Source organism: Symphalangus syndactylus, chromosome 15 (assembly GCF_028878055.3).
Source record: "Symphalangus syndactylus isolate Jambi chromosome 15, NHGRI_mSymSyn1-v2.1_pri, whole genome shotgun sequence".
Classification (NCBI taxonomy): Eukaryota; Metazoa; Chordata; class Mammalia; order Primates; family Hylobatidae; genus Symphalangus; species Symphalangus syndactylus.
This window is the reverse complement of record NC_072437.2, coordinates 87159626-87184986: the sequence shown is the minus strand read 5'-3', so window position 1 is coordinate 87184986 and position 25361 is coordinate 87159626. Positions and strand designations below refer to the sequence as shown.

The 25361-nt window shown below is 38.5% G+C and overlaps 2 protein-coding genes and 1 non-coding gene across 38 annotated transcripts in view; 2 read left to right on the top strand and 1 right to left on the bottom strand.

Moving 5' to 3' along the window:
• Nucleotides 1–20439, bottom strand: part of SETDB2 (SET domain bifurcated histone lysine methyltransferase 2) — a 93556-nt gene extending 73117 nt beyond the window's left edge. For 7 of the 13 annotated variants that reach the window (XR_010116047.1, XR_010116046.1, XR_010116045.1 and 4 more), the window contains exons 1-5: nucleotides 19820–19957; nucleotides 12840–13197; nucleotides 4478–4603; nucleotides 3573–3638; nucleotides 690–725 (exon numbers count right to left, since the gene is read on the bottom strand). Coding sequence is in view for 9 of the 13 variants with exons in the window: in XM_063619160.1 (XP_063475230.1) it covers nucleotides 690–725; nucleotides 3573–3638; nucleotides 4478–4603; nucleotides 12840–12855 (244 nt within the window). In the remaining 4 variants the exon portion in view is untranslated. Of the gene's footprint in view, nucleotides 1–689; nucleotides 726–3572; nucleotides 3639–4477; nucleotides 4604–9442; nucleotides 9599–12839; nucleotides 13198–19819 lie in introns of those variants that run through there. The other 6 variants (XM_063619161.1, XM_055244303.2, XM_063619163.1 and 3 more) reach the window with 5 other exon arrangements.
• CAB39L (calcium binding protein 39 like) overlaps nucleotides 20370–25361 on the top strand; it is a 135913-nt gene continuing 130921 nt past the window's right edge. For 11 of the 24 annotated variants that reach the window (XM_063619193.1, XM_055244308.2, XM_063619183.1 and 8 more), the window contains exon 1: nucleotides 20580–20687. The gene's annotated coding sequence lies outside the window, so the exon portion shown is untranslated. Of the gene's footprint in view, nucleotides 20688–20714; nucleotides 20795–25361 lie in introns of those variants that run through there. The other 13 variants (XM_063619184.1, XM_063619186.1, XM_063619182.1 and 10 more) reach the window with 12 other exon arrangements.
• Nucleotides 23787–23896, top strand: LOC129464241 (U6 spliceosomal RNA). Its single transcript, XR_008651482.1, has one exon. It is a non-coding gene; the product is annotated as a U6 spliceosomal RNA (small nuclear RNA).

The following is a 25361-nucleotide window of genomic DNA, read 5'->3' as shown; positions in this document are numbered from 1 at the left end:
TTACATTTGCCAACAATGTCAATTACCTAACTCTCCCCAACTGTTTACTTAAAAACACTTCACCACTAGCAAATAAATATACACTTATCTTGATGCATTTGTTACATTTCAGATGGACAAACTACATAAAAATATGAAATTATAATATTTGGCATTTCTATTGGCAAAATTATTTCCTTAAAAGACCCCAAACAAAAACCAACTTACTTTTTATGGAAAAAAAGTTTCTTCAGAAAGAAAAGAAATGTTTAGAATTAGTTGTTACCATTTTTCTTGGTAACAAGTGAGGTTAAAAGCCTATCTCTTGCAAAACTAAATATAATCCCTTAAGGATTGTCCAGATGAGATATAGTAGCATAAAGATTATTTTGAATTGAAGACATCTGAGAATGAAGAAATACAGGAAGAAGCTTTCTCTGGAGTTCCCTTATCTGTCTAAAAACAGATCCTCCCAAAAAGAAACTCAATTGTCATAAATCCCCTCCCAGAAGTTTCATCAACCAGGAATGATTTCATCTTATCAGGGAGAGCAGGGGAAGTCAGTACTATACTCAGACAGACACTGTTACAAATCTTCCACTTATTCTCATAGGACCCATTTATCTTTGAAGTCATGTGTTCTTCCAGAAGTGCCCCTCTACTCCTCCCTTTCACCTATTAGGGTGGTATAATGTGCTCTCAAATCTCACCACTGCTTTGGGCATTCACTTCTTTCTGTGATGCTCCTGTGAGGCAGGAAATTAAAGAAAGAAAAATAAAATTAAAAAGAAAGAGAAATAAGCTTTCCTGTATTAGGATGACTTATCCCAGAGGCAGCAACAGGCACAGCCCAGACCCAGAAAAAGTCTTGTTAATACTATCTAAGAAGCCAGGACACAAAGGAATGTGCTCTGGGACTCTCCCAGCACTCCCTCAACACAGGGAGGAGAAAAACAAATTTTCCTTTCTCATATGGTATGAGTGTATAGATTCCTATTCTCTGTAACTAGTAACTTCAAGTATTCTGTTTTATCTAAGCAGTGGTGGAGTGAAGGTCATGAGCCATCTGAGCAGGCCTGAATTATGGCCACCTGAGCACCACAGTGAAGGGCATGGAACAAGCTATGCGAGGCACTAGAGAAAAACCTAGATAACAGACATCTGGGCTGCATAGCAAACATGTGTAATGCTGAGTTATGAACCTGTCACAATTTGATTAACAGTCTTTGTTCTGCCTCTGTACCCTTACTTTCACGCCACTACACTTCGTGCCACTGTAAGCTTGTTTCAGGCTAGCCCACCCCCTTGTGTATAAAAGCCAAGTGCTGTCTTTGTTCTGGGCCCAGGTTTTGGATGTTAAGTCTGCTGGGTCTGAGTGCACTCAATAAAGATCCTCCTGTATTCACCCCAAGGTCTCTCTGGTCCTCCTAATTCCCGCAACACCTGTGCATATAAAATTAAAAGTTGGCCAGGCGCAGTGGCTCACGCCTGTAATCCCAGCACTTCGGGAGGCTGAGGCAGGCAGTTTGCCTGAGCTCAGGAGTTCGTGACCAGTCTGGGCAACATAGTGAAACCCTGTCTCTACTAAAATACAAACAAAAAAATCACCGGGTGTGGCGGCATGCGCCTGTAGTCCCAGCTACTCGGGAAGCTGGGGCAGGAGAATTGCTTGAACCCAGGAGGCAGAGGTTGCAGTGAGCCGAGATACCACCACTGTATTCCAGCCTGGGTGAGAGAGCAAGATTTCGTCTCAAAAAAAAAAAGAAAAAAAATTAACACATTTGTTTATGTCTCTTCTCCTGTTAATCTGTCTTCTATCTTTTGTTACAGGCCTCATCCCCCAGCCACTGAGATAAAATTTTTCCTCCCCTACAATTCCGAATGTTACTGAAGGATATTGTGAAAGGAAGACTGTTTTCTTCAAGAAACTACTCTTCCAAAGCTATACTGTAGCACTGAAATTGAGGATACTTTTGAATACCAAATGGTTTACTTAAAATAGACTGGTGATGCTAGACTATATTTTCAGAGATTTAAAAGCCAAAAATTATTAAAATTTATTGACAACATCTAACAGCATTAATACAATCCTAGTAAATATTGTACTTCCTTAACACTTCAGCAAACGTGTGATAGACTAAGATTTATTGAATGGTGATTGATCCTGTTAAAATAACTTCTCGGTTTTTCTTTTTACAGTCTTAGTACATGTAGCATCATAAGAAATACATATTTGGTTTCTGTCCTGGCTCCTGACCTAATTCCTAAAACCCTTCTAATTTCAAGTAACAGGTATGAGAGGAGCACCTTCTGTTATAATATTTGTCTTAGTCCCCCGTTCCTGACATAAGAACTTCTGAGACCCTTGGAATCTCCAGTAGTGATAAGAGTGTCTTTTATATGCTAATGAGATGACTGTTGAGAGGTGAGCTATCCTTGGACAGCTTCAGAATGGGGGCTGGTTGTCAGAAAGACCAAGGCACTTCTGACAAAGGCATGGTTAATGAGTTGGCACTTTCATCCCTACCCCTTCCACCCCGATATCCAGGGAAGAGAAAGAGGCAGATTAAGCAAATCACCAATGGGCTGATGACTGAATCATGCCTATGTAATGAGACCTCCACAAAACCCCTGAACAGGGTTCAGAGAGCTTTCAGATTGGTGAATCCATCTACATACTGGGAGGCTGGTACACCCCAAAACTCCACAGAGACAGAAGCTCCTGTTCTCAGGCCCTTCCCAACTTTGCCCTTTGTACCTCTTCATCTGGCTATTCATTTGTATTCTTTATATTATCCTTTATAATAAACTGGTAATAGTAAATACTTCTGTGAGTTCGATAAGCCATTATAGCAAATCATGGAATCTAAGGAGGGGGCTGTGGGAACCTCTAATTTGTAGCGAAGTCAGTCAGAAGTACAGGAGGCCCAGGGATTGTGACCAGTGTCTGAAGTGGGAGCAAGTTGGTGGGAATGAGCCCTTAATCTGTGGGATCTGTGCTAACTCTGGGTAGTAGTGTTTGAACTGAATTAAATTTTAGAATACAACATCCATTGGTGTCCACAGAATACTGGAGAATCGCATGGCATGGAAAACCCACATTTGGTGTCAGAAGTTTTGTGAGAAGAGAAACAGTTTTTCTTTAGTACATTATCTTTGATCCTTCTAAACTGATTTAGAGCTTGGAAGACTGATGGTCTAAAAGCAATCTAGAAATAAAAGATTTACCCACCAACTTATCTATACAAGAATATATCTTTCAAGTATTGTTCTTCACAGAAAGCGGATATATAGTGTTTTAAAGTTAGAATTCTATTTGCCCTCTTTATATGAGAAAGTCTTTTTTCCCCCCAAAGATGACACACATTTGTTAATTCTTTCCCTAGGATGCTTAGTTGGATGTGCATGTACTATCTCTAGATGGGTAGGACTTTTCATTTAACAGAGGAAACTGTGATTTATGTAACTTAGAAATGTGGATATTAGATTTTATTTTAAATTATCTTTAATTAGCCCAACATATTAAAGCTATCCTGCTTCATGGCAAGAAAATATCAGAGAATACTCTACACTGGGAATAAAGATGTACATACCCTTTATTGATGTTGAACTGTTAATTATAGTTGCTTCATTCACTAGAATCATTGCTTGGATGTATTCTGTTAAAGACAGAAAAACAGCATCACCATTACCTTTATTCATGGTGCCAGCTACTGTGCTAAACAATTTACATATTTTATCTCATTTAATCTTCACTATTCCTCTGAGAGGTTAATAGGACTATCTGCATTAGAGACAAAAGAAACTGAGGCTCAGAGGTTAAGCTATTTATTCCAGGACATTCAGCTAGGAAGTAGTACAACTGGATTAGAATCTAGATTTATCTGACTCATTAAGGATTGAGAAGGAACATTAAAATGAAAAACGGTGCCAATTTTTTTTTGATAAACACATGATAATAATGTCATAAGAACATCCAGAAAGTATTAAAAATAATCTGGAGAAAAATTTGCTTCAAAACCATATGTCCTGATGGATTGAAGGAGGATTCCATCTTAAAGTCTTACGTGGTACAACGGACAGAAAAAAGAAAAACTTGGATGACTGAACTAACTGCCTATGTAGAACAAAAATTTTGCTTTCAGAAGACTGGTAGAGTGAGTTCTGTTTAAAGCAGACAAAATAAAGTTATATGTACTTTTACACATACATATGAAAAAACTAGTTGTCTCTGAATGTGGAATAATTTTTCCTTGTTATATTTTTCTATAAGTGCCAAATGTTATATAATGAGCAGATGTTACTTTTGCAACATTCCCCTAAAAAAAAGATAAATGAGGGAAAAAAGTAGCTTGAGATAAAAATTCAGTAGGTATTATTCAAAAGTAATTACATCCATCTACTTTTACAAACAGCAATATTGGAAATAGAATGATACTGTACTGCCAGAGGGAAATATTTAGTATTAAACATATTCAAAGTTTTTATTGCTTCATACCTTTATTGGTGGCAGACCCATCTTTGATCTTTTGTTTCAGTGACTGCAGCACATTTTGTACTTGTTCAAAAATGAAGTCCACTTTTCCATCGTCTTCTAGCTCCATCCAGAAAGTTTTTGCGTCGCCTAAAATAAAAATAAGTGACTAGCCTTAAGAGCTAATAGAAAAATACTATAATTTATCTAAGAACATGTTACAGAACAATCTACTTGGTTTCTAAATAAGATCAAGGCTCATCTGGTCTATCATTTTCCTTGAGGAAAATATTTTAGTAATGTTTCCTTACAAAGAGCTAGAAACAATATGATCTAAGTATCTCACCCATTTCTGTTAATTTTTAAAATATATATTGAAAACTTTAGTGACACTTTCTTGACTGGAAAACAGAAAGAAGACTTCACTGGAGAGTGGTTGTGGGGTATACGTATAGATTATACATGCACTTTTAAAAAGTCTTAGGGGTATAATCTCCACTGAGTGTGGTTTCAGAATGAGACAACTCAATGGCTGCTGAAATAACTAAATGTCCAACAATACTGCTTTTTAAAAACGTCTTCTATATGTTTAATTGCATGAAGCAAATTAATGTTTAAAGTTGTACAGAGAAAGTTACATAAATGAGCCAACATTTCTGATGCCCAGTAAGCTAATACTTCAAAATTTTCCTAAAGAAACAATCCTTTCAAAATTGAAAATATAAGAAAAACAATTAAAAGTTGTCAAAAGCTAAATCTCACCTCGTGTTTAAAAGTAACAAAAATACCTAAAATGCTAAGCATAATTCATTTATACAATGTTACTATGTATAAGATTATTTAAAATTAACTAATAGGGCCTTTAAGCAAAGGAAAGACATAATAATAATTGCATTTTAGAAAGGTCACTGGAGTAGGCACAGGGAGGATTAATGAGTAGGCAGTCCAGATGGCTTACAAAAAATACATTTTCCCTAACACAAATTAAACCCAGAACCTCCAAGTTTGGCAAAGAAGGGAGAATCTGCCTAAGGGGCTTAGGTATCAAAGTCTCAATTCCTGCTAGGAAAGTCACCTTTCCCAAAGGGGACTTCTGGCTAATTAGTGCTGCTGCCAACATAGTGGCCTCTGGAGGGGTGTTGTTTTCCTACTAATACTCTGGCCTGACGTATACTACGTAAGACTAAGCTTACTTTTAATTCCCCATAGCACAGCTCAAAGAAGATTTCAAGATTTTAAAAAAGAGGAATGTTAGAGGACAAAATGGATGAGAACTGGTGCTTAAAAGGCAGGTAGGGGCATGACATCGAAGGCCCTATGTGCCATGCTAAGCAACTTTTATATGGAAAGCTACCCAAGAGGTATAAGGATCTTATGATGTGATTAGTTATGTTTTCCAGAAAGATCACTCAGGTAGCAGTGGGAGGAGTCACGAATGATCTCCACATTTTTGCCTCAGGTAATCATATGGACAATAATGCTGTTCATTAAGGTATGAATAAAGTAGAGGGACAGGTGGCAAATTCAAGCAGTAAGAGGCTCTCTGAACAAACTGGATGCATAGACTCTAGAGTAAGATCTGGTTCAGAAATACAAACCGGAGTCATTAACGTACAAATACTTGCTAATGCCATAGAGTAGACATAATTCCATATGGAGAACATACAGAGTAAGAAGGGTCTTATGTAGAACATCAACAATACAAGGAAAAGGAACTATAGAGACTGAGGTGGAAGAGAAACCCAGGAAAGTAGTATCTCAGAAGCCAAGGAAAGAAGAAGAGTGGTGATTAACAACCTAGGCTTTGAAGTTCAAGTGTAGTTGGGTTTGAATACTAGTTCTGACCCATTTATTAACTGTGTGACCACATCTATAAAATGGAAATAACAAACTGGGCACAGTATCTCAGGCCTGTAATCCCAGCACTTTAGGAGACCGAGACAGGAGAATCACTTGAGGCCAAGTTCAAGACCAGCCTGGGTAACATAACAAGACCTCATCTCTACAAAAAAATCAGCCAGGCAAGGTGGTACAAGCCTGTAGTCCAAGCTACTCAGGAGGCTGAGGCGAGAGGATTGCTTGAGCCCAGGAGTTCGAGGCTGCAGTGAACAAAAGGAATTCATCTTTCATTGTGGAATTTTAGAGAACAATCAGCTTAATGAGGAAAATATTTTGTGAAGCAGGGCTTTCTCAGGGTGCCTAAAATCATTAGGTTTTTCACTGATAATCAACAAAAACCACTTTTAGGCAAAATTATTTTTCAAAGCACTTCATAGATTAAGTTTCCCTTCACAGATATGAGTCAATATCCCTTACTAGGGATTTATCTTTATTAGAGGTGGACATTGAGATGTACTTTGAAGTATTTTCAAGTATTTTGGAAGTATTTTTTTTTTTTTTTGAGACGGAGTCTCGCTCTGCCGCCCAGGCTGGAGTGCAGTGGCGCGATCTCGGCTCACTGTAAGCTCCGCCTCCCGGGTTCACGCCATTCTCCTGCCTCAGCCTCTCCGAGTAGCTGGGACTACAGGCGCCCGCCACCACGCCCGGCTAATTTTTTGTATTTTTTTTAGTAGAGACGGAGTTTCACCGTGGTCTCGATCTCCTGACCTCGTGATTCGCCCGCCTCGGCCTCCCAAAGTGCTGGGATTACAAGCGTGAGCCACCGCGCCCGGCCGGAAGTATTTAAAAATAGCTTTTGGTAACATTATTCTGGAATCACATAAAATTCTGTCCTGGACTGAGGGAAAAAAAGCTGTGATGCTGAAAGATAACAATCAGGACTCAATGAATTTTTTTTTTTTTTTTATCACTTAAAATTGTCTTAGAGGCTAGGTGTGGTGCCATCACACCTCATGGGAGGCTGAGGCAGGCAGATCACTTGAGGCCAGGAGTTTGAGACATGCCTGGCCAACACGGTGAAACCCCATCTCTACCAAAAACACAAAAAAGTTAGCTGGGCATGGTGGTACATGCCTGTGGTCCCAGCTACTCGGGAGGCTGAGGCATGAGAATTGCTTGAACCTAGGGGGCGGAGGTTACAGTGGGCTGAGATTGTGCCACTGCATTCCAGCCTGGGTAACAGAGTGAGACTCTTTAAAAAAAAAAAAAAAAAGTCTTAGAAATGCCAATACATGCTACTAAATTATTCTGGTAGGAAATACTTAAAATGAGTTATTTAAAAAGTAAACAGAGTAAATGCTCAATCTTGGAAATGATTTTGAAAAGAGAAAGGACACTGGTAATATAATTTAAAAACACAATGCCAATCAAAGAAAATACTGAATCTGCTTCTACAATAAATGAATGTAACTAAGCAATTCATATTTATTTGTTCTGGGTTTTAAATGAATATGTTGTTCCTTATGACTTCCTTATTATCTCATATTGCTAGGTTTAATTCTCATTAAAATGGCACTTGTTCCTCATGTCTTCCTTCTTGATCATTTTTCTTTGTCTTCTTGCTATGGAAGCCCTTAACCACAGTAATAAGAAAAGAGGTAACCAAACTTTCTGATAAATGAAACTAATAGATCCAGTTAACAACTTCTGTGCACAAGGAGACTAAATGAGTATCACAGGAAACATCTGGGAGACTTTGGTTGCGACTGTAGACATAGTTACTACAATACAAACAATTTTAGTTTCTTGCTCCTGATCTTCACTTCTTTGTGCATTGTATGCATGCTCAGCATTATAACCTAAAACTAAATATTTCCATATATTTTACTAGAAGATATTTACAAGGAATACTGGAGCAGGTACTTGAATTGAAGATCAATTCAGGATACTAATATTGCTGCTATTTGCCCCCAGAAATGAAGAATACCATCTGATAACTTTATTATCTGTTCAAACTCTCTTTTTTATTTAGCCAGTTATGACTATTCATTGCAAGACTATAAGCATGAGGCAAGAAGTGTAGCAGCCTTGTAATGAAGGACGCCAAGTAAATGGTACAGTTATACGATGTCTACCAATTTCACTTTAGACAGTCTTTGTAAACAGACAATGCTCATGAATAATACTGATCTGAATTTATTTGCTAGCCAAGTATTTATTAAATACTTACCAAATACATTAATAATGACCTCAGTACACAGAAACATATGTTGTAAGGGGCTTTAGGGTATTGGTCTAGAGGAACTTATCTAAGGTATCTTTGAACCTGTAATTAGCAAAATGTGGTCTGTGGACCCCTAGGACTCCCCAAATCATTTCAGAGAATACACAAAGACAAACTATTTAAAAAATAATATTAGGACATTTACTGTTTTTATTATATTGACATCAACTGATAGTACAAAGGCACTGGTGAGTAAAACTGCTAGCGTCTTAGCATGAATCAAGGTAGTGGCATCAAACTATCAGTAAGTCATTGTGATCTTCACCACCAATTTCATCTAAGTATACCTTTAACGAAACAACATAAGTTATTACAATCATTTGTACAGCCATTACAGTACAATGGCTGTCTCAAGGAAAAATACTAGTGGGATTGTTCAACCTGTAAACTAAACTATCTTTTTTTTTTTTTAAATGAAAACCATTTTTACTTAAAAGAACCACTGATAAAACTATAGTTTTCCAGACTTGGGTGTTTGGCATATGAGCAAAGTGAGCCTATCACCTGAAGGACAAAACTAACAATATTTGTTGCTAATGACAAAATTCAAGCTACAGAACGAAAATGAGAATTTTGAAAACCTTGTATCTGCCATGGCAAACCTGAAAGTTTCTGAAGAGTTAACCACTTTTAAAATGAGATCAGTAGCAATATTAACAAATGTGATTTTAAAGTTATATGATTAAACGTGTCAACATTTGGAAGATCTGCATAATTCACTGAACCAATATTCTACGAGTGGTCAATACATGATGTAAAATCGTACATGGTAAAAGATCTACCCAAAGTGCAAGACAGACCAATGGATTTTAATGTAACAGTGTAAAAATACTCAATGATATGTCAGATTCCACACTGCAACTAACCTTTAAGGAATGACTACCTGTTGAGTTTTGGAGTCAACAAAGAAAAATATCCACAATTAGATGAAAGGCTATTAAAATACTCTTCCTTCTTCAGCTTCTTGTCTGTGTGAAGCTTGTCTTTTATTCATTTCAACCAAAGTAATGTATCACAGAAGACTGAATGTAGAAGCAGATACAAGAATCTAATAAGCCAGTTATTAAAGATATTTCTAACAATGTAAGACAATGTTATCCTTCTCACTAATATTTTTGCTTTAGAAAATAGTTTATTTACATTTTCAACATGTTGGATTATTTTCTTAAAAATAAGCCAATTAATATTTTTTGAAACTTCTTAGTTTCAATTTCTATACAGTAAGTATCAACAGATGTTACCCACATAAACAAAAGCTCTTTGGGGTTTTAAATACTCTAAAGAGTATAAAGTCATCCTGAGACAAAAAAAAAATTGAGAACCACTGGCTTAGATCACAGCCTGGTGAAATCAGTACTATGATCTGTATAACAATTCATACATTACAACTATCTTAAAGGCACCGAAACTATTGTGTATGACACTATAATTATAGATGCATGACATTATGCAGTTGTAAAAACCCACAGAATTTTAAAGAGTAAACAATGAACTTTAATGTACGCAAATTTTAAAAATCATTTAGGACATCAGGGATCTCAGTAAGGAATGCAGACTACGAAGAGAATCTAACTGTATTACAAATGTATAAACTACTTCACCAAGGGCTGGGTGGAAAAGGTATTGACCTAAGTAACTTTGGAAATGAGTGGAGTCTGTAAAAATAAAGGCAAAAGTAACTGCACATACTTACTTCCTTACTGTACTCTAGTTGATAAAGTATTTTCCTACCTGGGGATGGGTTAAAATTCTATTTTTATTTATTTATTTTTTGAGATAGTCTTGCTTTGTCACCCAGGCTGCAATACAGTGGCACGATCTCAGCTCACTGCAACATCTGCCTCCTGGGTTCAAGCAATCATCGTGCCTCAGCCTCTGGATAGCTGGGATTATATATAGGCGTGTGCCACTTTGTATTACTATTTTTTTTTTTTTTTAAGTAGAGACAGGATTTTGCCATGTTTGACAGGCTGGTCTAACTCCTGGCCTCGGCCTTTCAAAGTGCTGGGATTATAGGCATAAGCCACGGTGCCCAGTCAAGTGTTAACAATTCTGATACTGCTACATATATATACTGGAATTGAACAATTAAGTAAATGGATGGTGGGTGATGGGAACTAAGTTTTCTACTACTGGAGTGGGAGCATACAGATAACGTGAGGAGACTAAAATGATCCACATGGTAATAGATTGGAGTTGGAAACATCAGCGTAATTTCATGGTTAGCTTAAGGCAGATACAAACAGTTACATATAGAAATATTCATAGCCATGAGTTGTGTATATATTAGTGTATATATATATATAAATATACATACTTCCTTGCTCTGCCAGCTGAAAGGGCCTATAAACAAGGACACTCCAGTAACAACAAATACACCTATCATTCAGATCTTGGTTTCTAATACCATTTTCCAATAAAAATATTGACAGGTTATTCAAGAAATGGCTCACTCTAAGATGGGCAAGAAATATATAAGATGAATCTAGAGCAATCTTCGAGTGCCAAAAGGGAAGTGCTATAAAACAAAGACAAATAAAAAATACCTACACTGATGAGGGTACATCAAAGGGACACAAAAGCCAACCGAGCAGGACATGGTGGTTCACACTTGTAATCCCAGCGCTTTGGGAGACTGAGGCGGGTGGATCACTTGAGGTCAGGAGTTCGAGACCAGCCTGGCCAATATGGTGAAACCCCCATCTTTACTAAAAATACAAAAATTAGCTGGGCATGGTGGCACACACCTGTAATCCCAGCTACTCAGGAGGCTGAGGCAAGAGAATTGCTTGAACCCAGGAGGCAGAGGTTGCAGTGAGCCAAGATTGTGCTGCTGCACACAAACATGGGCAACAGAGTGAGACTTCATCTAAAAAAAAAAGAGCCAACTGAAAGAGCTCCCAATAGCCAAACCCGGGACAATTTGAAAAACAAAACAAATAAAGTAGTACTAGCTTGTAACTCAAAGTATAAAATAAATAGCCATGAGTCCATGCTGATATAAATGATTAACTGAATAAATAAACGGGGAAGAAGAGATAGAGATAAATCTCCCCTGCAGAAATATTCCAAATATAATTAATGTAGATATTCCACATTTAAGGAGGGGGAGCATAAATCCCCACCCCTTAACTGTGGGCTGCCTATAGTGATTTATTTCCAAAGAGTATAGCAGGGAATGGGAGAAAAAGAGTAACTTTACAGTGGAGAAATTTGATACCACCACCTACATTAGCCAGCTCAAGCTCCATTGATCAAGTTCAGTATCAACTCTGAGAAATCATGCTGACAGCATGTACCCTTGATATGATGTGATGAAAATGACATTTTACCTCTGAGATCACACTCCCCAAAACCCATCACTCCAGTCAAATTACGGAAAAACATCAGATGATAATTCCAACAGAGGGGCATCTTACAAAATATTTGGCTACAAAATCCCAAAAAAATAAAAAACAAGAAAAATCTCAGAAACTATCACAGCTAGGAGGAGCCTAAGCAGACATGACAAGTAAATGTAATGTGGTGTCCTGGATGGGATCTTGGAATGGAAAAAGACATCAGGTAAAAACTAACATGAATACACTATGGACTTCAGTTAATAATAATGTGCCAATATTGGTTCATTAATTGTAACAAATGTAGCATCCAAATGTAAAATGTTAATCATAGATAAAGCTGAGTACCAGGTTTACTGGAACTGTGCAATCCTCTCCATTTTTCTGTAACACTAAAAGTATTTTGGCCATGTGCAGTGGCTCACCTTTTTTTGGCCAGGTCCAAGTGCTGTAATCCTAGCACTTTGGGAGGCCGAGGCGGACAGATCATGAGGTCAGGAGTTTGAGACCAGCCTGACCAACATGGTGAAACCCCATCTCTACTAAAAATACAAAAAATTAGCTGGGCATGGTGGCACACACCTGTAATCCCAGCTACTCAGGAGGCTGAGGCAGAAGAATCGCTTGATCCTGGGAGGCAGAGGTTGCAGTGAGCCAAGATTGTGCTACTGCACTACAGCCTGGGCGACAGAGCGAGACTCCATCACAAAAAAAAAAGAAAAAAAAAAAAAAGTTTTCAAAAAAGTGAATTTTTTCACAATTAATGATAAAGACAGTCAAAATTGGTGGCTATATGAGAATAAACCCTTAATTCCCTCTAATTCAGAAAAGTTCCTTGCAATGCAAAACCTTGACAATTCCACATCAGCTTACATTATCTACATACTTTTAGATATAAAGTGTAACAGTATGTTCTTCAACCTACCATTTTTTTCTCCCATCTTTTGATGTCGCTTATAAATATAAAATGCTTCAAAATTAGGTTTATCAAATCACTTTGATTGCAGAATATCACTGGAATCCAACTGTGGTCTCTATAAAATTTGCAGTCCTCAGACAAAATACATCATTATACCATTCTAAACCTGATATCCTTTGATACTTGAATTTTCAAATAGAAATTGTGGCTGAAGAAACTTTCAGAAATGAGTGACAGTCCAACCAAAAGACAAGTCCATGAATCTTCATCACGCAAATATTTGTAGTGGTATCACATCATTAACATTATTTTTTTAAAAATAAAAACCAACTCCATCTTTTGGTCCACAAATGGATGAAACATTCTGTAAGGAAAACAATAAAGAATAGTGCATATTTGTAAAAGACTATATATATATATATATATAAGGAAATAAGATATTGTTATAACAGCTTGATCTTCTAAAACAGCATGAACCATTACAAAAAATATAAGTTATCTGGAAAAAATATGTAAAGTATCAAAATTAGAAATATTAGAGAAGGCTCACCCAATCCTATCACCCATATTTAATATATTTGTATTTACATTACTATCTCCATTTTATAAGTCTTTTATAAAACTTTTAAAAAGGGGATAATACTAACTACCTCACAGGTTGTTCTGAGGACAAGACTTAATTACATATAATGTGCCTGACATATGAAAGATTCAAGGAATACTACCAATTATTGTTATTCTTTCAGAATGTAGTTTTAAAACAAAAATTTGGATTGTAGTATATTTTTTATAATCTTTCATTAAAAACATTTCCTGCATTTTCCTCCATCACTAATATTTTTGCATAATAAAACTGGCTGTACAACATACTTTGGTCAATAACCCATACATTATAGTACATTAAATATTTTAATAATTAAATTTTAATAAAAATATTAATTACTAATATAAACCTCTATATTGGATATTTAGATTGTTTTCCTTTATAGATTAATTTTTAGTATAATAATGCTAAAATAAATATACTTTATACATATCTCTGGCAATTTCCCCAGGATAACATATCTGGAGGTAGAATAATAGGTCAAAAATAGATCAACAATTTTAATTCTCAAGTTGTTAGTCAAGATACCGTAAATTCTTCTGCCACTTCCACACCAAACCATGGAAATGTTAGACTTAAAATACATATATATATAGCCATGCTGAAAACAAAAAGGGAACTCTCTAAGGGCCAAGTCTGTAAGGCCCTTCTGGGGAAAGGAAACAGATGGGAAGCTATAGAGATGATGGCAACCACAATCACAACAGCAAAACAATGGGCAGGAATCCTCTCAGAGGAGATTAATGCACAACTAAGAGTCCTCAAACATCTGAAGAAGGCTACACTATGAAAGAGACTGAGCTAAAGAAGGAAATCTCATCCATGAAATAACATACAATTTTGAAAAAAAGCCAGTTAGCTATCTCAGATATAAAAACAGTTGTTGAAATAAACTCAATAGATGACTGAATGACAGAACAGACTCACATGAAGAGCCAGTTAGTAAGCTGGAAGACTGAGTTCAGTAATTCACCAAGAACACAGAGCAAGGAAACAAGAGGAGGCACAAAATTGAGAAAATGGAGAGGAGGCAATAATGACCAAGAATTTCTCAGAACTGGAAAACACATAAGCAAACTGAATCCACTGAGTACCAACCAGGATAAAATTCTTAATACACATTGCTAGACAAACCGTGACTAACTTCAGAATATCAAAAAGTCTTAGATGTTTCCAGAAAAATGTAGATTATCTAAAAGGAAGGTGTATCAGACTAGTAATGAGATTTCTCATCAGAAATGTCAGATGCAAAATGTTAAAGAAAAGTCAGTATGAACCCAGAACTCTATATCCAGCCAAGCTATCTTTCCATACTAAAGATGAAAAAGAGACATTTACAGACATTCAAAGAGTCACTCAGAGACTGTGAAAGAAATAAGTATCTGATGATGAAAAATGAACCTATAAGAAAGCACTGAGGTATAAGAAGCAATAGTGAGCAAATAAATGAGTAAAACACATTAATGTTAAATATAAACTGAATTTAATAACAAATGAAAGAAAAATTCTTAAAGATATCATGAGAGATTATGTTCTTTTTTGGAGGAGAGATGGAAGGGATTGTTTCAAGATGAGAGAAAGCAAAGTAGAAGCACACTAAATTCTTCTTTACAGGGGCCTTATCAAAACTGACTAAATGTACACTTTGTTAGGAAAACATAAATTTAAGAACTGTGAAATGTAAAGTTAATCAACTTAAAAACTGAACAAAGAAAACTTGGGGCTAACCTCAATTAAAAATAAAAGTGATCCCAGCGCTTTGGGAGGCTGAGGTGGGCGGATCACCTGAGGTCGGGAGTTCAAGACCAGCCTGGCCAACATGGCGAAATCTCATCTCTATTAAAAATACAAAAATTAGCTGGGTGTGGTGATGTGTACCTGTAATCTGGGCTACTTGGGAGGCTGAGGGAGGAAAATTGCTTGAACCTGGGAGGTGGAGGTTGCAGTGAGCTGAGATCACGCCACTGTACTCCAGCCTAGGGAACAGAGCAAGACTCTGTCCCAAAAAACAGGTGGAAAAATAAGATATAAAAGATACAAAGAGAAGCTTGTTAAATAATGACAAGAATAAGGCCAAAATATGTCAATAATCACAATAAAGGTGAATTACCTGTTAAAGGGAAGACTCTCAGATTGGATGGCAAGCAAAACCTAGATATGATATTTTAAAATAAGAGACCCACTTAAATTACACGAAATGTCATAGCAAGGCTGAAAATGAGAAAAAAGACATCTGCAATTATAAGAAGAAACATATCAAATAAGAGTTGAATATGAAAATCAATAAAAGACACAAATATTTTATGCTGACAGAACAATTTACCAGAAGATTTAATATTCATGAACCTTTATGTACAAATAACATCACTCTGAAATATATAAAGCAGAATTTAAATAAAAGGAAAATGCACAGATCCACAATTTGGTGATAAAGTAACACATTTAAGAAACTGAGATAAAGTGGGTAAAAAACCAGAGTATAAAGGATTTAAATGACAAATTAACAAGCTTAATCCAAAAAATGTATAGAACCCTGCACCCAAGAGAAAATACTTCTTGTGGGAGGAAAAGCATGAAATTTACAAAAACTATTATGAGATCAAAAGGAATTATCAACAAATTCCAAAAGGCTGTTTATACAGAGCATAGTCACTGAATGTAGTAAATCAACCCCCCACCCCATACTACCTGCGGAAATTAAAAAATCAAATTTCCCAAATAATGTATATGGTTTACAGAAGAAATCAAAGGAGAAATTTAAGAACATTTAGAAATGGTAATTGGTTGAAATAATACATTTCAAAGCCTGAAGGATTTTGCCAAAGCAGCATGCCAAGAGATATTTAAGCTTTAAATACATTTTATTAGCGAAATGAAAATATCGACTTAAACATTCAATTAAAGAAGCTGGGAAAAGAGCAACAAAATAAATAATAACAAATGTAGATCTCTAGCTACTGAAGAGATTTTAAACATTTTAAAATTCAGACAATTTTATGTCAATGAACCTGAGCACAGACGAACTGAACAATTTTCTAGGAAAATATAAATTACCAAATAGGCTCAAAACACTGAAGATATTACTAGAGATGTGTGCCACACATCCCCACCCCTCACTGCTAGTACACTAGGTCCATTAAGTTTTACAGATGAATTGTACAAAACTTTCAAAGAATAGATAATTTTTATCAAACACAAACCTGTTCTGAAGCAGGAAAATATGGGAAGCTACTCAACTTTTTCTTAAGCAGTTACTCAATTTTTTATGAGATATGAGATTTTTTTCACCGCTAGTACACTAGGTCCATAAAGTTTTACAGATGAATTGTACAAAACTTTCAGAGAACAGGTAATTTTTATCATATACAAACTGTTCTGAAGCAGGAAAAATAGGGGAAGCTACTCAACTTTTTTTTATGAGATAAGTATAACCTTGACATGCAAGAGAAAAACTCAAGGCCCAAATCACTACTGGGTCTTAGACACAAAAATACTGAATAAAGGTATCCAGCAGTAGACTAAGAACGTATTACCAAAATAGTTTATCCCAGGAATACCTAAAAAGTTTAACATGAAAAGTTTATCAATATGAATGCCTATATTAACAGGCAAATGGAGTTTGCCTGTTAATGAACTATCACTTCATGCAGAAAAACAAAACAATTCAATATAAAATTATTCCATGGAAGGTGGGGGGCCCCTTAGCAAATTAGGAAAAAAGAGAACTTTCTTATTCTGATCAAGGCTATCTACCAAAACATCCTACTCAATGACAGCAAACATCATACTCAATGACGAAACATTCGGAGAATTTTTATTAGGCACAAGATGAAGACACTTGCTATCACTGTTTTTATTCAATATTGTACTGGAAGTCTTAGAGAAATTCAGTAAGATAAAAAGAGGCCTAAAGATTGGCAGAGGAAAATCCATCTGTAGAACAAATAAGTTAACAAAAAGTCAAAACCCAAGCAAGAAGCTAAGAGAAAATGTTTTTAACATATTTTAACAATAGCAACAAAAAGGAGGCATAATTAACCATACACACCAAAGAGACTTCCAAAAATACAGTATCGAGGACACATAAAGAACTTAAACAGGTTTTTAAAAAATTATAGAAATGCATATAAATTATAGGTTAATAAACAGACACTTCAATCTTAGATCACAGAATGAAAATTAAAAGTATAATTTGCAGCCATCACTAGGCAAAAATGAAGAAGATAATATCTCATGTTAGTCTAAACTGTACAGAAACTTAACTCTCATAAACTACCTGTGGAATGTGTAAATTAGTAGAGGTATTTTGGAGGCAAATTTAGCATGACCTATTAAAACTAAAAATGCTCACAACTTAAAACCAAGCAATTCCACTTTTAGGTATATATCCTTGAGAAATAGCACATGTGCACAAGAAAACACAAAGATTTTCCTTGCAGCATTGTTGTATGGCGAAAAACTGGAAACCTAATGTCCTCAAGAGAATGACAATAAAATGTGCTATACAGCACACATCAAACAAAATAGGATTTAACAAGAGCAATAAAAGAGACAAAGAGAAATGTTTTATATTAACGGATCAATTACAGTCATACACTGGAACACTATGCAGCAGGTAAAAGAAATGATCCATAAATAATATAATGAGCTATAAATAACATGTATAGGCTGCAAAAACAATGTGAAGAAATAAAGCTACAGAATGATGTAGTATGGTATTTTTCCACTAAAAAATTACAAATGTATATATTCACCTATATAAAATATGTAACAGTATTAAAAGGTGTAAGTATTAAAAAACACTTGAAAGCTCTGTACCAAAGTCTCCAGCAGGAGTCAGGGAACATTCCTTGTACAAAACTTTCAAAGAACAGAGAATTTTTATCATATACGAACTTTCAAGCAGGAAAAATACGGGAAGCTACTCAACTGTTTTTATGAGAGCAGTATAACCTTGACATGCAAGAAAAAATTCAAGGTCAAAATCTGGATTGTGCTCTTTATCTACAGGGTACTAAATTTGTAAAAGAATGTAAAAGTGTACTTAATTTTTAAAAATTAAGGATATATAAATGTTCAAAAAGGAATTCATTTTAAAGTTTATAGCATATTGTCAAACTCTCTTCCAGAATGGTTCTACCAATTTATACTTCCACCTAAGCACACTCAGTAATAGTTTTATTTTTTTTTAGACATGAGGTCTCACTATGTTGCCCAGGTTGGTCTTGAACTCTGGGCTCAAGCGATCTGCCAAAGTGCGGGCCACTGCGCAAGGCCATAGCTTTGTTTTTGTTTTTGTTTGTTTTTTTGAGACGGAGTCTCGCTCTGTCACCCAGGCTGGGGTGCAGTGGCGTGATCTTGGCTCACTGCAGCCTCCGCCTCCCGGGTTCAAGCGATTCTCCCGCCTCAGCCTCCCGAGTAACTGGGATTACAGGGGCCCGCCAGCACACGCCCGGCTAATTTTTGTATTTTTAGTGGAGATGGGGTTTCACCATGTTGGCCAGGCTGGTCTTGAACTCCTGACCTCAGGTGATCCGCCCGCCTCAGCCTCCCAAAGTGTGGGGATTACAGGTGTGAGCCACCGCGCCCGGCCCATAGCTTTGTTTTTAAGCAGCTCTCACCAGTGTTCACACCTGAAAAGTTGAAAACAACTGAACGTGCACAAGTAAAACATGTTTCCTAGAGAAAATCTGCAAAATACAATAAAGCACAAAGGAGAAAATTTAAACACCATCCCATCATCCAGAGACAATTGGTGTTAATATTTCAGAGAGTAAATGGGCTTAAAAAACTTTTTTCCCCTTCTCACTTTTTCATTTTGGCAGAAAAATAATTAAGCCAGTCTGGTTTGCTTCAATGTATGGTGCCTTTTCGTTTCTAAAAACAGGCTTTAAAAACACGTTTACCATTTCCTCTCCGCTCCTTACGTTTTAATTATAACGACAGAACCACGGATTAAGTCACGCTTAAGAACCACGGGTTAGTCACGCTTCTAACTACTTCACGTGTTCTTATTTAATCCCCCTAACAGTCATGTGGGTTAAATTAGCAGCTCGTTTGCTGATGAGGAAGCTAAGGCATGTCATACCGTAAATGGCAGACACAAAATAAGGAACCAGGCAGCATGGTTTCAGAGCCTATGCTTTGGTTACTCCATTTGACCTCTTCAAAGTTGCTCCTCTCCTTGGCCTCATGTGTTAATATTTACAGAGCTCACTGCAGGTTTCCACATGCCAAAGAGCACAGTTAATTACATATCTTTCCTTAATTACTTATTGGGCTGTGGCTGATAGCGAGTCAGAAGTGTTACTATCTAATCTGAACTCCGTGATCTTGGATGAATGACTGAACTTGCTGTATTTAAGGGCTCGTGTAATCTTACCTGTGAAATGGGCTAGTGCTTTAACCTTCAAGTTCTGCTTCTGGGTTTTATACTGCTGTCCATTTCCTGCCGCCCCTTTGACAGCCTCAGGTTCCCAGCAGCTTAGGAATCACCTCTCATTAAGGCTGCACCCTGAGACAGGCTGAAATGGAGGTTGGAAACTCAGTGCGCCCGCGGCCCCTTCTGCAGCCAGAACTGTACTTGGGTGCCAGGAGAAGGGAGGCTGCAAGGGCTGGGGTCCAGCCCCTACGCGGGCGGCCGAGGGCTCCGCGGCGTTTTCAGGTCCTCCGACCGCCTGGCTAGAGGAACTGTCCGGGGCCACCCACGGCTGTGCCTTGGTTTCACCTGGATCCGCTGCGTTTTCTACGCCGCCCGCCTGACCTGAGGAGTGAGCTCCACCAGCTCGGTTGGCAAGGCTGGGTTCCTCCGCGGGTGGGGCTCTCCTCCGACGCCAAGCCGCCCAAACCTCCCGAGCGCAGGTGCCCTCTGGCCGGGAAGTACTTCACCATTTACTAGCCTTCATCTCAACCACAACAGTCCCGCCCCGCCTCTACCGGGGATGAGGGAAGGCGGAACCTCCGCCAGTGACCAGACCGACCCACCTAAAGCGATCACTACATGGGAGGAGTCGGACGCCGGCCGTCCCACCACCCAGCTAGGAGTCCGTTGATTGGTCGCACTCCCTACTGGTTCACGCCTCAGAGACTCGGCGCGCTTACCGCTGGCACCGCAGTGGCGCCCGAGCGCGCCGCCTCCCGATTGACTGCTAGCGCTCTCGCCTTGTCTCGCGCTCTCTAGCTGGGCCAATGGAGTTACTCGTAGTCGAGCGGCCGGCATCACTGGAGTGGTGGCGCAGCTGTTTCCTCCGGTAGGTGTGGGGCTGCCATCTTGTGTGTGGCTGGGACTGGCCTTCTTGGGGGTTGAAAACTTACATGGCGCCTCGCTGTAGTGGAGGGGTCCGGAGAGAACATTGGGGTAAAGGAGAGGTCTAAGGGAGGAGACCCAGCGCCTTCCCACTTGCTGAAAGGATGGGGTTCCTGGGCCTGAGTCTCATCCCTGGCTAGAGAGAGCGAGGAATGGTGTTGGTGGTGGTTGTGGTTGTGGCTGTGGTGGTGGTAATAGTAGGGATCCCAGGTTTTGGTTTGTTGATCATTGTGGGAGCTGAGCGGGGTCTTTGATGCCTTAACATTGGTTCCGGGGAGCTCTTTTAGTAATCTTTGTCTCGCAAAGATTCTGACCACCAACCCCCTTTGACAAAGGAGGCTAGCTGATAACTGCCTGATTGAGAAAGGAGCAAAGCTAGTAATGGAAGGGGAGTGCCTCACTACTATCCTCAGATTCTGAAGAGACCTCCTCTTCCGTTCTTTTCGAGGGAGCGGCTGCTAAACAGTTTGCTCTTCGCGGGGGTTATTCTACTAAGGCCATCCTTTGGTAATAGTGGGCGTCAAGTTCTGCGTTTTGGCAAAATTGTACATTAGCGGGCAGCCAAGCATTCCTGCAGCTGTCTTTTTTTTTTTTTTTTCTTCATTTGAAGCTAGAAAGTGGTGGTCTTGCAGAAACGGGGCGTGAAGGAAGAATTTTGTCAAATCTTGATTTCCCCGATAACGATATGTTGAAGATTATAAATCTCTGGGTCTGCCAGGACATGCTTGGTCACTTCATGGAGCAGGAGGAGGCTTTGTTAGGGAAAGCACCTTAATTTCTGAGCTCTTTTTGGGGTAGGAGGAAGAAGACAGGGCTTAACCTCGTTTTCCCTCCTCCTTTTTTTTTTTTTTTTTTTTTTAAAGCATTGTTGTGGACGGCATGCATTGTCTTTCATTTGAGGGGAAAATGTATTGGATCTGAAGACCAAGCTGATGAAAGGCTAATACTTTGTGGTAGATTTTAGCAGTTTGACTTGCATGAAAAGAAAGCCTATATATTATTGCCTTGAGCTTAGAGTTCAGTTATTCAGGATTAACTGATGAACAACCTAATCAGCAATACATGATAAAGACATCTCGCATCAGGAATACCAAAAAACAAAACAATTAGCAAAATAATTGATGTTTGTTTGTTTTTGTTTTTGTTTTTTTGAGATGGAGTCTCTTGTCGCCCAGGCTGGAGTGCAATGGTGCAATCTCGGCTCACTGCAACCTCTGCCTCCCTGGTTCAAGCGATTCTCCTGCCTCAGCCTCCTGAGTAGCTGGGACTACAGACACCGGCCACCACGCCCAGCTAATTTTTGTATTTTTAGTAGAGATGGGGTTTCACTATGTTGGCCAGGCTGGTCTTGAACTCCTGACCTTAGACGATCTGCCCGCCTCCACCTCCCAAAGTGCTGGGATTACAGGTGTGAGCCACCACACTGGGACTAATTGATGAATTTGAAATTAATTTTGGGCAGGGCTCCATGGCTTAATACCTGTAAATCCCAGTGCTTTAGGAGTCTAAGGAGGAAGGATTCCTTAAGGCCAGGGGTTCGAGACCAGCCTGAGGAACAGCGAGACCCATGTCTACAAAAAAAGCCAAAAAATAGCTGGGTGTGGTGGCATGTGCTTGTAGTCCTAGCTACTGAGGAGGCGGAGATGAGAGTTTGAGGCTGCAGGGAGCCAACCACTGCACTCAGCCTGGGCAGTAGAGTGAGATCCCAACTCAAAATAAATATAAAACAAATTTTTAATTCCTTTTTTTATTGCAGAATCTTATAAAACCTAAGTTGCAAGAATTCAGGTATCAATAAAGTGGTGTTGATTTGGTAGCTAAAGTATGTGTAAGGAAAAGTTATCAAGATCAGCTAAAAGATCCTGGGTAAGAAACATCAATAACAGTAGGAGGTCAGTGCTAAATAATAATGCTGTTTAGCATTTAGATACAAATGCTAAGACACTGGTGTCTCATTCACGGCATATATTAGATAATATAATTGTTCAATGAGTAAAAGCATGCAGTAATTGGGAGGTAAGGATATACCTTTTTTTTTTTTTTTAGCCTAATAGAAAAATTATTGTTGAGTCTGCTTTCTGGAAAACTTGACTTTCAATTTGGATTAAATTTATTATTGTATCCAATTTAAACATACAAATAATGTTAAGGATAGGTTCGTAATCCTTGGCCTTTACAAAAAAATTTTAAAGACAGAAAATTTTGATAACTAAGGTGAGTCCTCAACGATAATGCTCTATTTGCCATTGTTTTCTTGAAGGCACGTAAAATCTTTTTTTTTTTTTCTGGAGACAGAGTCTTACTTTGTTGTCCAGGCTAGAGTGTGCAGTGGTGTGATCTCAGCTCCCTGCAACCTCTGCCTCCCAGGTTCAAGTGATTCTTGTGCCTGTAGCTGGGACCACAGGTGTGCGCCACCACACCCAGCTAATTTTTGTATTTTTGGTATAGACAGGGTTTCACCATGTTGGCCAGGCTGGTCTCAAACTCCTGACCTCAAGTGATCCGCCCGCCTTGGCCTCCCAAAGTGGGTACAGGCATCTTCTATGTGGTTAAGATTTAAAACTTCAAATCCTTACCTTTCTCTTTTGCCCAGCTGGGTAGCTTCAGTCTCCAAAATGCCTTTCCTTTTCATCTTTCTACTCTCATGGCCACTACCTTAATTTAGCTACTATTTTTCTTTTTTTAAAAAACATTTTAGGCCAGGTGTGGTGGCTCACACTTGTAATCCCTGCAGTTTGGAGGCTGAGGCTGGGGGATTGCTTAGGCCCTGGAGATAGAGACCAGCTGGGCACCGTGGTAAAACGCTGTCTCTACTAAAAATACAAAAGATTAGCCAGGCATGGAGCCGTGTGCCTGTAGTTCCAGCTTCTTGGGAGGCTGAGGTGGGAGGATCACCTGAGCCCAGGAGGTTGAGGCTGCAGGGAGCTGTGATTGTGCCACTGCACGCAGAGCTAGACTCTTGTCTCAAAAAAAACAAAAAAAAAAATTTTAAATAAAAAACATTTTATCATTTCTAGGAGCCAGGAAATTAAAAAAAATCTTAGTGCTCCCTTAGCAGCACATACACTAAAATTGGAACTATACGGAGAAGATTAGCATGGATGGCTCCTCCGCAAAGATTACATGCAAATTTGCAAAGCATTCTGTATTTAAAAAACCAAACATTTATATGACATTGTGTTATTGACAAAGCCCACACTCCTCAGTTTGGAATTTCTGTTAGTTAAGATACAGGTTTGGCTACTGTGATGGAGAAATTTAAAAATAATTGTGAACTTAATACAACTTTTTCCAATGGAAAAATATGAGCTGATCAGGTGGCTTTCCTACACACAGTTGTCAGGGGCCCATGCCCCTAGCATATTGCTCTGCCATTTTTATCATGCAGCTCTATCTTGTGGACCAAGATGACTGCTTCACCTCCTATTGTTACATACTACATGCTTAAATTGAAGGGTAAAATGTGTTGTGGTAGGGGACATAATATTTGCAAGTGGTAGTAGGAGTAGGGTTTTATTTTACTACCTTAATTTTTTAAAGGTCATTTTTACATCGTCACAGGAAAAACTTTTAAGTAACAGTTATGTCACTGCTGTTAGGATTTCATGAGCTTTTAATTGTTCTATTAGGTTCCTGACAGTTATATTGGGGAGGGAGTAGGGTAACTTGTGACTTTCAAATACTGTGCTTGTGGCTTGTATTGTTACTTGCAGACCTGGGGCCTACTGTGTACTTTGCATTTCTCTCCGTAGAAATGGTTCCCACCGCCAAAAATCACATTTTTTTTTTTTTTTTGAAACGGAGTCTCGCTCTGTTGCCCAGGCTGGAGTGCAACGGTGCGATCACAGCTCACTGCAACCTCCGCCTCCTAGGTTCAAGCAATTCTTCTGCCTCGGCTTCCTGAGTAACTGGGTTACAGTCACCCACCACCACGCCCAGCTAATCTTTGTATTTTTAGCAGAGACGGGTTTCACCATGTTGGCCAGGCTGGTCTTGAACTCCTGGCCTCACGTGATCCATCCACCCAGCCTCCCAAAGTGCTGGGATTACAGGCATGAGCCACTGCGTCCAGACCACATTCTTTTGAAAGTAACTGATGCTTAGATCAACAGCTTCCTCCTTTTTGTTTGTTTGTTTTTGAGACAAAGTTTCCCTGTCACCTAGGCTGGAGTGCAGTGATGCGATCTTAGCTCACTGTAACTTTGACTTCCTGGGCTCAAGCAGTCTTCCCACCTCAACTTCCCTCGTAGCTGGGACCACAGATGTGTGCCACCATGCTCAGCCAATTAAAAAAAATTTTTCTTTTGTAGAGACAGAGTCTCCCTGTGTTGCCCAGGCTGGTCTTGATCTCTTGGGCTCAAGTGATCCTCCCATCTCAATCTCCCAAAGTGCTGGAATTACAGGCACGAACCACTGCACCCAGCCGCCTCCTTGAAATATATACAGGTTTCATTCAATCACAATCTTTTCTTACTCTATACAGTTGACCTTTGAACAGCATGGGTTTGACCTATTTGGGTCCTCTTATACACAAAATTTTTTCAATAAATATATTGGAAAAATTTTTTGAAGATTTGTGACTGAAAAAACTCACAGATGAGCCATGTAGCCTAGAAAT